This window comes from Oncorhynchus mykiss, chromosome 11 (assembly GCF_013265735.2).
Source record: "Oncorhynchus mykiss isolate Arlee chromosome 11, USDA_OmykA_1.1, whole genome shotgun sequence".
NCBI classification, from domain to species: domain Eukaryota; kingdom Metazoa; phylum Chordata; class Actinopteri; order Salmoniformes; family Salmonidae; genus Oncorhynchus; species Oncorhynchus mykiss.
Window position 1 is genome coordinate 33,422,701 of NC_048575.1, and position 13,409 is coordinate 33,436,109.

The 13,409-nt window shown below is 42.4% G+C and overlaps 1 protein-coding gene across 5 annotated transcripts in view; it reads left to right on the plus strand.

Moving 5' to 3' along the window:
• The window catches only part of LOC110535592 (limb region 1 protein homolog), a 62,186-nt gene that overhangs the window by 10,996 nt on the left and 37,781 nt on the right, over positions 1-13,409 (plus strand). For 3 of the 5 annotated variants that reach the window (XM_036935323.1, XM_036935321.1, XM_036935320.1), the window contains exons 3-5: positions 7,859-7,898; positions 9,518-9,657; positions 10,923-11,026. In XM_036935323.1, the coding sequence (XP_036791218.1) occupies positions 7,859-7,898; positions 9,518-9,657; positions 10,923-11,026 (284 nt within the window). The remainder of the gene's footprint in view (positions 1-7,858; positions 7,899-9,517; positions 9,658-10,922; positions 11,027-13,409) is intronic. The other 2 variants (XM_036935322.1, XM_036935324.1) reach the window with 2 other exon arrangements.

The window sequence follows — 13,409 nt, forward strand, 5'->3', positions numbered from 1 at the left end:
AATAGGTTTAGGTGTCAAAGGGAACCTAAGAAGGGATGGAAATGAATTATTTAGGCTAGATTATAAAAATTATTTCAAGGCTATAGCCTACAAAGAAATACAAGCATTTGCGAGTGCGACACAATGGGCTGGTAGGGACATAAAGCGCAGAGCATGTAAACAACATTTTGTTGTATTAAATCATTATAGTCTATAAATTGTGCATATAGGCAGTGATTTACTTAGAATTAATACAAATGAAATGAAAAAGGACTTAGTGCCTTTAGAATTCATTTTTGAAAACACAAGTTTGGCCAGTCTGTGGATTCAGGCTCATGCGATGGTGCCTGGAGAGCAGGCCAACAGCAGAGAATATCATCTCCACACTTGCAGAGCCGCTGGGGAAGTTAAACACCCTTTTGGCCACTATTGCCAGGTTGGGCAGAGTTATTTAAAAAAAAATATATATATATATATATATATTCTATAGGTAGGCCTAAAGGTTTGTAGGTAAAATTACCCAAGCAAAACGGAAAGCTCCTGTAACTTGGGAATATGCCAGGCCCATTGGTCCGAAATATATTATGGCCTATTGTGTAGATAATAGAACAAAAACGAAGGTAACGTGTAAGAAGAGGTATTATTATTTGTAGTTTTATAACTAAGTGTGTAATTGTAGCAACGTATTTATCTACCCGCCTCGTTCCTTTTCTTTCGGGATACTTGTCTTTTCAGATTCCACAATGATTCTTTAGTTGTGGACACTACTGTACATCACCACTATCCCGGTCTTGCTCCTGGTCCTCATCTTTGTTTGTCACCTTGATTTAGAACCTGTGTGTTTTATCAGTTTCTGTATGAAAATGACAGTATCTAAAGCAAGGGGCTATAGATAGTAGCATACAAGTGAACAACAAATGCATGCTGGGCCAGGTATGCCCTGAGCACGTGAAATGAGCGCTACTGGAGCGGGCGAGGAGGCCTGCGCTACAGCAATTGGGAATCTCGCTCCAGTCAAATATTAGCCCATATCAGAGGATGTGAGCAGAGCCTCAATTAGTTGGGGTATGGACTCTACAAGGTGTCAAAACGTTCCACAGAGATGCTTGCCCATGTTGACTCCAATGCTTCACACAGTTGTCAAGTTGACTGGATGTCCTTTGGGTGGGAACCTGTTGCGCGTGAAAAACCCCTGCCCAAATGCGAAGTGCCAACGGTAAAGTTTGGTGGAGAAGGAATAATGGTCTGGGGCTGTTTTTCATGGTTCGGGCTAGGCCCCTTAGTTCCAGTGAAGGGAAATCTTAACACTAAAGCATACAGTGACATTCCAGACGATTCTGTTTCTAACTTTAGCAACATTTTGGGTAATTACCTTTCCTGTTTCAGCATGACAATTCCCCCTTGAACAAAACGACGTCCATACACAAGTGGTTTGTCGAGATCAGTGTGGAAGAACTTGACTGGCCTGCACAGAGCCCTGACCTCAACCCCAGGCCTAATGAGCCAGGCCTAATTGCCCAACATCCGTGCCTTACCTCACTAATGCTCTTGTGGCTGAATGGAAGCAAGTACCCACAGCAATGTTCTGGCATCTAGTGGAAAGCCTTCCCAGAAGAATGGAGGCTCTTATAGCGGCAAAGGGGGGACCAAATCCCTATTATTACCCATGATTTTGGATTGAGATGTTCAACGAGCAGGTGTCCACTAGAGGTCGACCGATTATGATTTTTCAACGCCGATACCGATTATTGGAGGACCAAAACAAGCCGATACCGATTAATCGGACGATTTTTATTTATTTATTTGTAATAGTGACAATTGCAACACTGCTGAATGAACACTTATTTTAACTTAATATAATACATCAATAAAATCAACTTAGCCTCAAATAAATAATGAAACATGTTTAAATAATGCAAAAACAAAGTGTTGGAGAAGAAAGTAAAAGTGCGATATGTTCCATATGTTCCATGTAAAATATGTGCCATGTAAGAAAGCTAACGTTTAAGTTCCTTGCTCAGAACATGAGAACATATGAAAGCTGGTGGTTCCTTTTAACTTGAGTCTTCAATGTTCCCAGATAAGAAGTTTTAGATTGTAGTTATTATATGAATTATAGGACTATTTCTCTCTATACCATTTGTATTTCATTAACCTTTGACTATTGGATGTTCTTATAGGCACTATAGTATTGCCAGTTTAACAGTATAGCTTTCTTCCCTCTCCTCGCTCCTACCTGGGCTCGAACCAGGAACACAACGACAACGGCCACCCTCGAAGCATCGTTACCCATCGCTCCACAAAAGCCGCGCGGCCCTTGCAGAGTAAGGGGAACAACCACTCCAAGTCTCAGAGTGAGTGACGTTTGAAAGGCTATTAGCGCGGACCTCGCTAACTAGCTAGCCATTTCACATCGGTTACACGAGCCTAATCTCGGGAGTTGCTGGTAACAGCAACACTCCCGAGTGTGGTAACACACAGAAATACGAGCCTTTGGTCATTAATATGGTCGAATCCGGAAACTATCATCTCGAAAACAAGACGTTTATTCTTTCAGTGAAATGCAGAACCGTTCCGTATTTTATCTAACGGGTGGCATCCATAAGTCTAAATATTCCTGTTACATTGCACAACCTTCAATGTTATGTCATAATTACGTAAAATTCTGGCAAATTAGGCGGCCCAAACTGTTGCATATACACTGACTCTGCGTGCAATGAACGCAAGAGAAGTGACACAATTTCACCTGGTTAATATTGCCTGCTAACCTGGATTTCTTTTAGCTAAATACGCAGGTTTAAAAATATATACTTCTGTCTATTGATTTTAAGAAAGGCATTGATGTTTATGGTTAGGTACACATTGGAGCAACGATACGCACCGCATCGATTTATATGCAACGCAGGACACGCTAGATAAACTAGTAATATCATCGACCATGTGTAGTTAACTAGTGATTATGATTGATTGTTTTTTATAAGATAAGTTTAATGCTAGCTAGCAACTTACCTTGGCTTACTGCATTCGCGTAACAGGCAGTCTTTTCGTGGAGTGCAATGAGGCAGGTGGTTAGTGCATTGGACTAGGTAACTGTAAGGTTGCAGGATTGAATCCCCCGAGCTGACAAGGTAAAAATCTGTCGTTCTGCCCCTGAACGAGGCAGTTAACCAACCGTTCCTAGGCCGTCATTGAAAATAAGAATGTGTTCTTAACTGACTTGCCTAGTTAAATAAAGATGTAAAATAATATTATTTTTAAATTGGCCAAGTCAGTGTCCAAAAACCGATTTCCGATTGTTATGAAAACTTGAAATTTACAGTAATTAATCGTCCGACCTCTAGTGTCCACGTAGTTTTGCTCATGTACCGGTAGTCTATATTAGTGTTTTATTTTACATAAAGTTTTTACAAATATTAGAATTAGACAGAAATAGACAATTAAACTGACCAAAAAAAATTGTTAGATTTAAAGTCGTGTGTTCTTTTGACCAATCAATTGCTCTACATTTTCTAAATGTGTATTTTCCATATATAGACACACCCTGTGTTTTAATAAAACCAACTATATGCATTGAGCTTGTCTGATGCTTTAAGTTTACGGTTTGATGCCGTAAGAGGGTGCCAGAGATCTAGATAACCATAAGAAAGAACTTAACCTGACCCAACTTCTCCTCCCACTCCTGTTGGCTTTTGCAGATTCTGCCAGTACTCTCCTGAAGTTGCCGGTAATAGGCTACACGAGGAGTCGGCAACCCTTTCTCATGTGGAATGCCAATTTATATTTTCTACCGATCTGTATGCCAGTTACGGATTTCATATGCACATTTTTGTGAAATGGTTGCATTTAATGTATTATTTAGTGGGGGCTGTTTTGTTAGTCTTCTTTGCATCTGTTGACATTATTGATCATAGTCTGCTGTTCGAAAAACATATGTGTAATCGCTTTACACCCCTTGCTATATTGTGTGTAAAGAGTTACCTGTCTAAGAGAACACAGAGGGTGTTCTTTAATGAAAGCCTCCAACATAATCCAGGTAGAATCAGGAATTCCCCAGGGCAGCTGTCTAGGCCCCTTACTTTTTTCAATCTTTACCAACATCATGCTGCTGGCGTTGAGTAAAGCAAGTGTGTCTATGTATGCGGATGACTCAACACTATACATGTCAGCTTGCACAGCGACTGAAATGACTGCAACACTTAACAAAGAGCTGCAGTTAGTTTCAATGTGTGGCGAGGAATACATTTGTCCTAAATATTTCAAAAACTAAAAGCATGGGACAAATCATTCACTAAACCCTAAACCTCAAGTAAATCTTGTAATGAATAATGTGGTAATTGAGCAAGTTGAGGAGACTAAACTGCTTGGAGTAACCCTGGATTGAAAACTGTCATGGTCAAAACATATTGATACAACAGTAGTTAGGATGGGGAGAAGTCTGTCCATAAAAGCATTGCTCTGCATTCTTAACAACACTATCAACAAGGCAGGTCCTACAGGCCCTTGTTTTGTCACACCTGGACTGCTGTTCAGTCGTGGGATCAGGTGCCACAAAGAGGGATTTAGGAAAATTGCAATTGGCTCAGAACACGGCAGCATGGCTGGCCCTTAGATGTACACAGAGCTAACATTAATAATATGCATGTCAGCCTCTCCTGGCTCAAATTGGAGAAGAGCTTGACTTCATCACTGCTTGTATTTATGATAGGTACACGTTGAATGTCCCAAGCTGTCAGTTGGAACTACTGGCACACAGCTCAGACACCCATGCATACCCCACAAGACATGCCACCAGAGGTCTCTTCACATTCCCCAAGTCCAGAACAGACTACTGGAGGCGCACAGTACTACATAGAGCCATGACGACATGGAACTCAAGAACTCATGCAAGCACTAAAATTTGATTTAAAAAACAGATAAAAATACACCTTATGGAACAGCAGGGACTGTGAAGCAACACATAGGCACAGACACATGCATACTAACACACAATAACATACTCACTATACACACGTACAAATGGATTTTGTACAGTAGATATGTGGTAGTAGAATAGGGGCCTGAGAGCACACACTTAGTGTGTTGTGAATGTATTGTAATGTTTTTATAATTGTTTTACTGCCTTAATTTAGCTGGACCCCAGGAAGAGTAGCTGCTGCCTTGGCAGCAACTAATGGGGATCCATAATAAATACAGAAAATAACATCTTCATATCCAAATCTATATGATACAAACCTAAAAAGTAATCTCTTTTGCCCCAAAATTGTCTACATAAAGCCAACAAATAAAAACGTTGCAGCCTGCAGGTAGACAATATCCAGATAAATATAAATATCCTATAAATCACATTGGCTTCACATGGCCTGTCTGCAACGAACTTGAAACATTGTATCTACTATTAACTTGGGTCCAGCCATAAAATATTCTGGGCCCTCAGTTTCCAGCGCTAGTGAGCTCCAGACAGACACAGCTCTAGGCTATTTGCGCAAGGGATAAGAAGCAGTGCTTGACTTTGGCAGGAGCTGAGTACCGGCACCTCAAAGTGAAAACAGGTTTTTAGAAATTTTAGCAAATTTATAACTGAAATACTTTATTTACATAAGAATTCAGACCCTTTGATATGAGAGTTGAAATTGAGCTGTTTCCATGGATCATCCTTGATCTTTCTACAACTTGATTGGAGTCCTCCTAAGGTAAATTCAATTGATTGAATACACACCTGTCTGCAGTGCATTTGGGAAGTATTCAGACCCCTTGACTTTTTCCAAATTGAAGCGATTACAGCCTCAAATATTCTTGGGTATGACGCTACAAGCCTGTCACACCTGTGTTTGGGGAGTGTCTCCCAGTCTTCTGTGCGGGATCCTCTCAAGCTCTGTCAGTTTGAATGGATGAGTGTTGCTGCCCAGCTATTTTCAGGTCTCTCCAGAGATGTTCGGGCTCTGGCTGGGCCACTCAAGGACTTTGAGACTTGTCCCGAAGCCACTCCTGCGTTGTCTTGGCTGTGTGCTTAGGGACATTGTCCTGTTGGAAGGTGATCCTTTGCCCCAGCCTGAGGTCCTGAGCGCTTTGGAGCAGGTTTTCATCAAGGATATCTCTGTCCCTTGCTCCGTTCATCTTTCCCTTGATCCTGACTAGTCTCCCAGTCCCTAACGCTGAATAACATCCCCACAGCATGATGCAGCCACCACCATTCTTCACCGTAGGGATGGTGCCAGGTTTCCTCCAGACGTGACTCTTGGCATTCAGGCCAAAGAGCTTAATCTTGGTCCGATAGTCTTTAGGTGACTTTTGGCAAACTCCAGTGGCTGTCATGTGCCTTTTACTGAGGAGTGACTTCCGTTTGGTCACTCTACCATAAATGCCTGATTGGTGGAGTGCTGCAGAGATGGTTGTCCTTCTGGAAGGTTCTTCCTTCTCCACAGAGGAACTCTGGAGCTCTGTCACTATGACCGTCAGGTTCTTAGTCACCTCCCTGACCAAGGCCCTTCTCCCCCGATTGCTCAGTTTGGCCATGCGGCCAGCTCAAGGAAGAGTCTTGGTGGTTCCTAACTTCTTCCATTTAAGAATGATTGAGGCCACTGTGTTCTTGGGGACATTCAATTCTGCAGACATCTTTTTGGTACCCTTCCCCAGATCTGTGCCTCGACACAATCCATTCGTGGAGATCTATGGACAATTCCTTCGACCTCGTGGCTTGGTTTTGCTCTGACATGCACTGTCAACTGTGGGACCTTTATATATAAAATCATTTCCTATCAATTGAATTTACCACAGGTGGACTTCAATCAAGTTGTAAAAACATCTCAAGGATGATCAATGGAAACAGAATGCAACTGAGCTCAATTTCTAGGTATTTCTGTCTTATTTTTAGAAGTCTGCTACAATTTCATTATAGGGTGTTGTGTATAGATTACTTGTGAATACTTTTTGAAGGCCCTCTACCTAGTGAAAATGTATACTGACACAATAAGTATACATTTTGGCCATATACCACAAACCCCCAAGGTGCCTTATTGCTATTATAAACTGGTTACCAACGTAATTACAGCTGGAAATTGAAATGTTCCGTCATGCTCGTGGTATACGGTCTGATATACCACGACTGTCAGCCAATCATCATTCAAGGCTCGAACCACCCAGTTTATACATTTAAATAAACTTCAGATGCATTTTCTGTCCAGCACTGGAAATGCAATCACTCATTTTGATATTTATTCAGAGGGAAAGGTTTCTCTCAAGATCAAAAGTATATGGCTTTCTATGTAATGTTCCCTACGATGAAACTAATATGACCCCCACCCCCACATGAAGTGTGTTGATAGTATAAACAGATGGTTCATGGCCATGGATAGGAATGGGCCTATAGCCAGCCTAACTGCAAGTTTGACTATGTGTAGAATCAAAGTAAAATAATCAGATGTAGTTACGATGAACTCTCTTCCACACCCATTGTTCTTGGACAAGAATAGAACGTCCAGGTCACGCTGGTTTCTCGAAGCTCCTTTTTAAAAGTAGACCACTCCACGTCAAAGATCCTCCTGTGAAATTTTGTGCTCAGAAAATCTAGGCTGTTCTTTTCTCTGCACCCAGGTGGCTACAGTACAGTAGGTACATGTATCACTCCCGAATGGCACCCTATTCCCTACATAGGCCCTATGGACCCTGGTCAAAAGTAGTGCACTGTATAGAGAATAATGTGCCATTTGGGACACGCCCGTAGGAAAAAGGGACTCGCCTAAGCCAAGTGCATTGACGCCTTAACAGTAGTCCAACCCAGGATTTGAACCCGGGCAACATGTATTCCCAAGAGGCCCTTGCTTGTCTCTGTAGGGTTCACTTGCTGTACCTGCTGTGACTTAAGTGGTTTTCTCTCCCTCAGATGACCAGGAGGATGAAGACGCCATCGTCAACAGAATATCGTGAGTGGAACTACTTTCAATAAAGCTGTTAAGAAATAGCCCTACTTCTAGTATCTCATTGTTTCCCGAACCGATCCTCATGCCTCTCAGCCTTTCCACATATTTGTTCTATTCCAACACTAGCACACCTGCATCAACTAGCCAACTAATCAGCAAGTACTGATTAGGTGAATCAGGTGTGCTTGTGTTGGAATAGAACAAATATGTGGAACGGCTGAGCGTCACGCGGACCGCTTTGGGAAACACAGGTGTAGCCTACGTCTTGGTTCGAATGGTTGATGTGGCTTGTCTTTCACATAGCACACACCACTGCACACCGGGCCTAACCAACACAACTCTGGTAGTAAAGCAGAAACAGTAGACCATATGTTTGTGACCCACTTTGTCACTTGTCCTCTTGGGTACAGCTAATGGTGATATTGCAAGGGGGAACAGCTCAGCAAAGTAAATGATGTAGCATTCCACATGAATTTAATTCTCAAGCTATATATCAAAGTGGTGACCTTGTCCACATCCCACGGGGGACAGGAACAGAAGTAGTCCTCTGGCCAGCAGAATCTGGCAAGCTCCACATGCAGGCTAAAGCCCAGGCCCCTGCGCTGCTGGGATGCCAGGTTGGAGGGGAGGGAGGGATATAGATTGACATACAGCTCATAGACATTGAAGTGGCCATCTGCTCCACTAGTATTTAAGTGAAGTGGTCGACTGTCGTGCATCCCAAATGGAACCCTATTCCCCATGTAGTGCGCTACTTTTGACCAGAGCCCCTTTTGACCAGGGCCCGTAGTGCACTATATAGGAGATGGGGTGCCATTTGGGGAGCAGCCTGCTGCACTAAACAACTTAATTCCGTTATTATTAATCCCTGTGACACTGTATAAGAAGATTCTCCATTAATGTGACTTGTATTTGAACACTAATCCTTTAATGACCATTGGACTACAGTTCTACTTGAGTAATCAAATGTATTCAAACGATTCCTAGCCTGCATGAATGTGGGCACTGTATGTGTGGACACAGCTCATGTAGATGCATTTGAATGCTGATGTGTAGAGCTGCGACACTGCCATTCTTATATGAATTAATACTGTAAGACGGGGGTAGGCAACTAGATTCAGCCTCGGGATGATTTTTGTCAGAGCGACGGGTCGGGGGGCCGGAACATAATTATAACAATTTGATCACTGCAAATTGACCACAACTAAGCCCAAAAAGTGATTTTTGTATTTGAAAAGAACAATAATTTAATGCCTTGATTACATTGAGACACGATCACATAAGTGTATTTTTTATTTTATTTATGGAAATACTTTTAGATTTCCTAAATTAAACTCATTTTAGCTGGTGATTTAAAACATATATTTTTATTGTATTTTCCCAAATAAAATATATATTTTTTTAAATCACTCGGGTGCTGGTTTTGGCCCGCGGGCCACCTGTTGCCGACACTGCCTGTAAGATACTGTATGTGTGTAAGTTCTTAACAATTCCTTAACAAGGCTGTGTGATTTCACAGAAAACTGTAGACTTTATTACTAATTCCTCTCTTTCACTGTCTGTGTGTGTGTGTGTGTGTGTGTGTGTGCGCTCTTGCACGTGTGTGTGTGGCTTCCCCACAGACTGTACCTGTGCACCTTCACCCTGGCCATGTCGGGTGGGGCTGTTCTCCTCCTGCCTTTCTCTATCATTAGCAATGAGATCCTGCTCTCCTTCCCCAAAAACTACTACATTCAGTGGCTCAATGGCTCCCTCATCCATGGTCAGTAGTGTCATTCACATTTCACATCTTGTTTGTTTGGTTGAATCCCAGATGGCACCCTTTCCCCTATATAGCGTCCTACTTTTGACCAGGGCCCATAGGGGTCTTGTTGAAAGTAGTGTGCTGTGTAGGGTGTCAATTGGGATGCAAACTGTATGTGGATTTGGTTTTGTTTTGAGTGCTTTCGATGTTGTAGTTCCAGCTTTAGATAAGTAAGTAAGTCTCTTTGGATTTGGTCCACTGACCACACATAACAGAATCACTCCTTTTATACATCCACTCACAAAGATATGTTTCCATCAGACCTGTGCTTCCCAAATGGCACCCTATTCCCTATAAATTGCACCACTTTCAACCAGAGCCCTATGGGCCCTCGTCAAAAGAAGTAAAGGGAATAGGACACAACCTGGTGGTTTGTCAGAGAGTGTTACATTAGTCAAGACCTGATTTTCTATTTGTGAGCATGACTGCAAAGCATGCCTAAACCATCCCAACAGCAGTAGCCACCAGCCCTAGTCCCGGAGGTCTGCAGGGGGTTGTAGGCTTTTGTTCTAGCACTGCACCTGATTCTACACACCTGACTCATGTAATCAACTTATCATTAGCGGAAACGGACGTGGCGTGCTGGCCTGGGACAAAAGTCTTCACACCCATAGCTCTTCAGGAACAGGGTATCAGTAAGCTAACGCCGGAAACTAGATCCCCTAATACTGGTCTTGACAAGAAGGGGGGGGGTTCTCTTCTGCGTTGTTCAACCAAACCCAGTAAATGTGGAGGAGGAGTTAAGCTGGCGTGTCGCCTTGTTAGCATCCAAAAGTGGAAGTCGCGTTGTGTCACAGACTCTCTTTCCATTTCCCTGAAACCTGGAACATCCAGTTGTTGGGGATTCCGCAGAGGATAGGGTATTACAAACATCTTAATTTGCTGTCACAAGGGGGCATCAGAGTCCATGGTTTAGCAGTTGACTGCAGGAATACATGGTGGCCAGTGGGAACAACTGTGCTGTCTATCTATCCAAAGCAACGCTTTCTCGTGAGACAAGACATGTGTCCCAAAATGGCACCCTATTCCCTATATAGCGCACTACCCAGTGCACTATTTTGGGTAGTAGTGCATTTACGTAGGGAATAATGTGGCATTTAGGATGCCTCCTGAGGATAATGTTTTATTGTAAGGTGTGATTTCTGTCATGTTGTATTTTGCTTGGTGACAATCTTGAAAGATTGATTAATTGATCAGGACTAGCTGTAATGTTGCCCTTACAGGCCTGTGGAATCTGGTATCGCTCTTCTCCAATCTCTGCCTCTTCGTCCTGATGCCGTTTGCCTATTTCTTCCTGGAGTCCGAGGGATTTGCTGGATCAAAAAAGGTACAAAACGCATTGGTTTGCTAACAACTTGCTAAAACCTGTGCATTTTTGTTTTACATGCTCTTGTAGTATTGATGAACTCTTGATCTTTCTTGATTTACATCTCCATGTTTTCACACAGCTGTTTATTTAAAATTGTCCACTGTGCCATAGCAGAACTACACCATCTTCATCAATCATTAATCCTAATGATTATGGCTATTGAGTCGATTGTCATAAGCAAAGCATGTTGCAGAGTAGATAGTTTGTCTCTTTTGTTTCTCCGCCTTTCGTTGTCTAAGAATATCTATTCATTCCTGTTTACGTTGTCTGTGTGAGAGTATGTCTAGTGACAACAGCAGGTGCCTGGTCCTTGCCCTCTCTCTGACTCTCATCAGTTGACCGTAACTGCGACCGCAAAAACCTCATTAACCATGAAACAACGACAATCTGGTCTTCGGCATCCGCCACATCCTGACAAGCCGTTCCAATAAGCCAGACGCTGCAAACAGTTCAACACCACGGCATCGGCTGGCGTGATTTAGGGCCTGATCCCCCCCTCTGCTCTAAAATAAAACTTCAAACGGACAACCTAATAATCGAGTTGTAAGCCTCTGCAAACTTCCTCTTTTAATTAATTACCTCTGAAAAGAGGCCGGGGCCCGTGTTTCGCGGGTCCATAAAGACAGAACAACGTGATGGCACAATGGAGCTGAAAAAGCACGGGGAAAGATTTACTTTTAATACACCTCTATCCTGTGTCACAGTTTGAAACCCCTCTGGTTTATGTCCCTCCTGGAAAACTTACATAAAAATGTGTCTGTTACTGTAGTTTACAGCCCCGTTTTTTTTGGGGGGGGGGGGGGGGGGGGTTCAGGCTGCTAATTTGTTTCGTTTGGATTTCTTGTAATGAAGTCCAGGATGGCTAGGAAGTGGAACACACTGGCCTCTATCACTTTAGGCTTTTGTACCCTTTCTTGCTACTGATCATCTATAAATTTGCCGAGAGGAAGCACTGCTTAATGTTGGCTACACATCCCGGTATAGTTGTGTGTATTTGTGGAGAACAGAGGAAAGCACCCTGCCGAGTCACTCAACAGACCGACCACAGGATGACATTTAAAAGCTTGATTTAAGTTTTTATAATGTGATATTATCCCTCGCCCAATAAAAGTATTAAGAGACTTGAGTATTAGATTTCAGGGGTTTATGTGGCCATAATGTTACGCCACTGAAAAGTCCCTTTGACTGCGGAAATGAAGTGAATGATGAATTTAACTGGTAACGGTTTAAGTCAGGCTTTTCATGTGGCTCTGTTTACTTTTGACGAGGGCACTAAAGCTCTCCGAGTTGAATCGAGATTGAAATGTTCTATGCTTTTTTTTATTTTTTATTAGCTCACTCAGACGTTGTGTTGTCCACATGATTAACAGTCTTTCAAATTGTCCAAATTGTGGATGAATCGGAATTACGGCCCAAATGTGGGTATGAACTAACTTTGTTCACCGGCATAAAACACCCCACAATAACCTTACTCTCTCTGACTTTCTTAGCTGAAAAAGATTGATTACTAATGGTTGCAAAATGCTTTTAAAATCATTGCGGAGAAGTGGCAGATTTTAAATGTCATCTTAACGTTGAACGGTTTTGGCTCCTGGTCTTGTTCCAGAAACCCATTTATGCTGCAGACTGTGTGCCAGCCAGTCATCATCTCATGCTTATACAGAGATACTAGACTAGATCTACTTTGTGATGAACGCACCGCCTTTTAGGGCTGGTTGATTTTAGGCTATAGATGGGCCACTGGCCTATCCCTGGCCCATGGTTACATTTTTTGGGGACTCCGTCAGGGTCTGAATTACTGTTGAGTTAGAATAGTAGAATACTACTAATAATTTTCTAAATATGGTAGTGCATCAGTAGTTTTTCTCTTATGTCAGTCACTGACAGTCACTCAATTAGCCCATGTCAGCAAAAAAATGTTTTAGTTTGGTAAGTTAGTCTAGCAGCCAGCTATCTAAACTTATAGTATTTCTAGTCTAATTATCGAAACGGGTGGCCCCAATTGATTTTGTTAGTCACTTTCACTCCGGTTTCATATTAAAAACTGCAAACATTTTCCTCCACCAGTCCACCCTATGGCAAAATTGTGGAATTGCAGGAAATTAGCTGTAAAATGGCAACTTTTTCTCTCCGTCCCATGGCAAAATGTAGAATTGCTGCAAACTTGCTTTACAACTGCTACTTTTTCTCTACGCCCCATGCCAAAATGTGTCGAATTACAGGAAATTAACTCAAATTCAAGTTTCATTCTCTCCGTTGTCAAGAAGGGGGCGTCTTGATGTGTTCAAAAAAAAAATGTGGCCCCCACCCCCATCAAAGCTACCTATCGCTGATTTAAGCT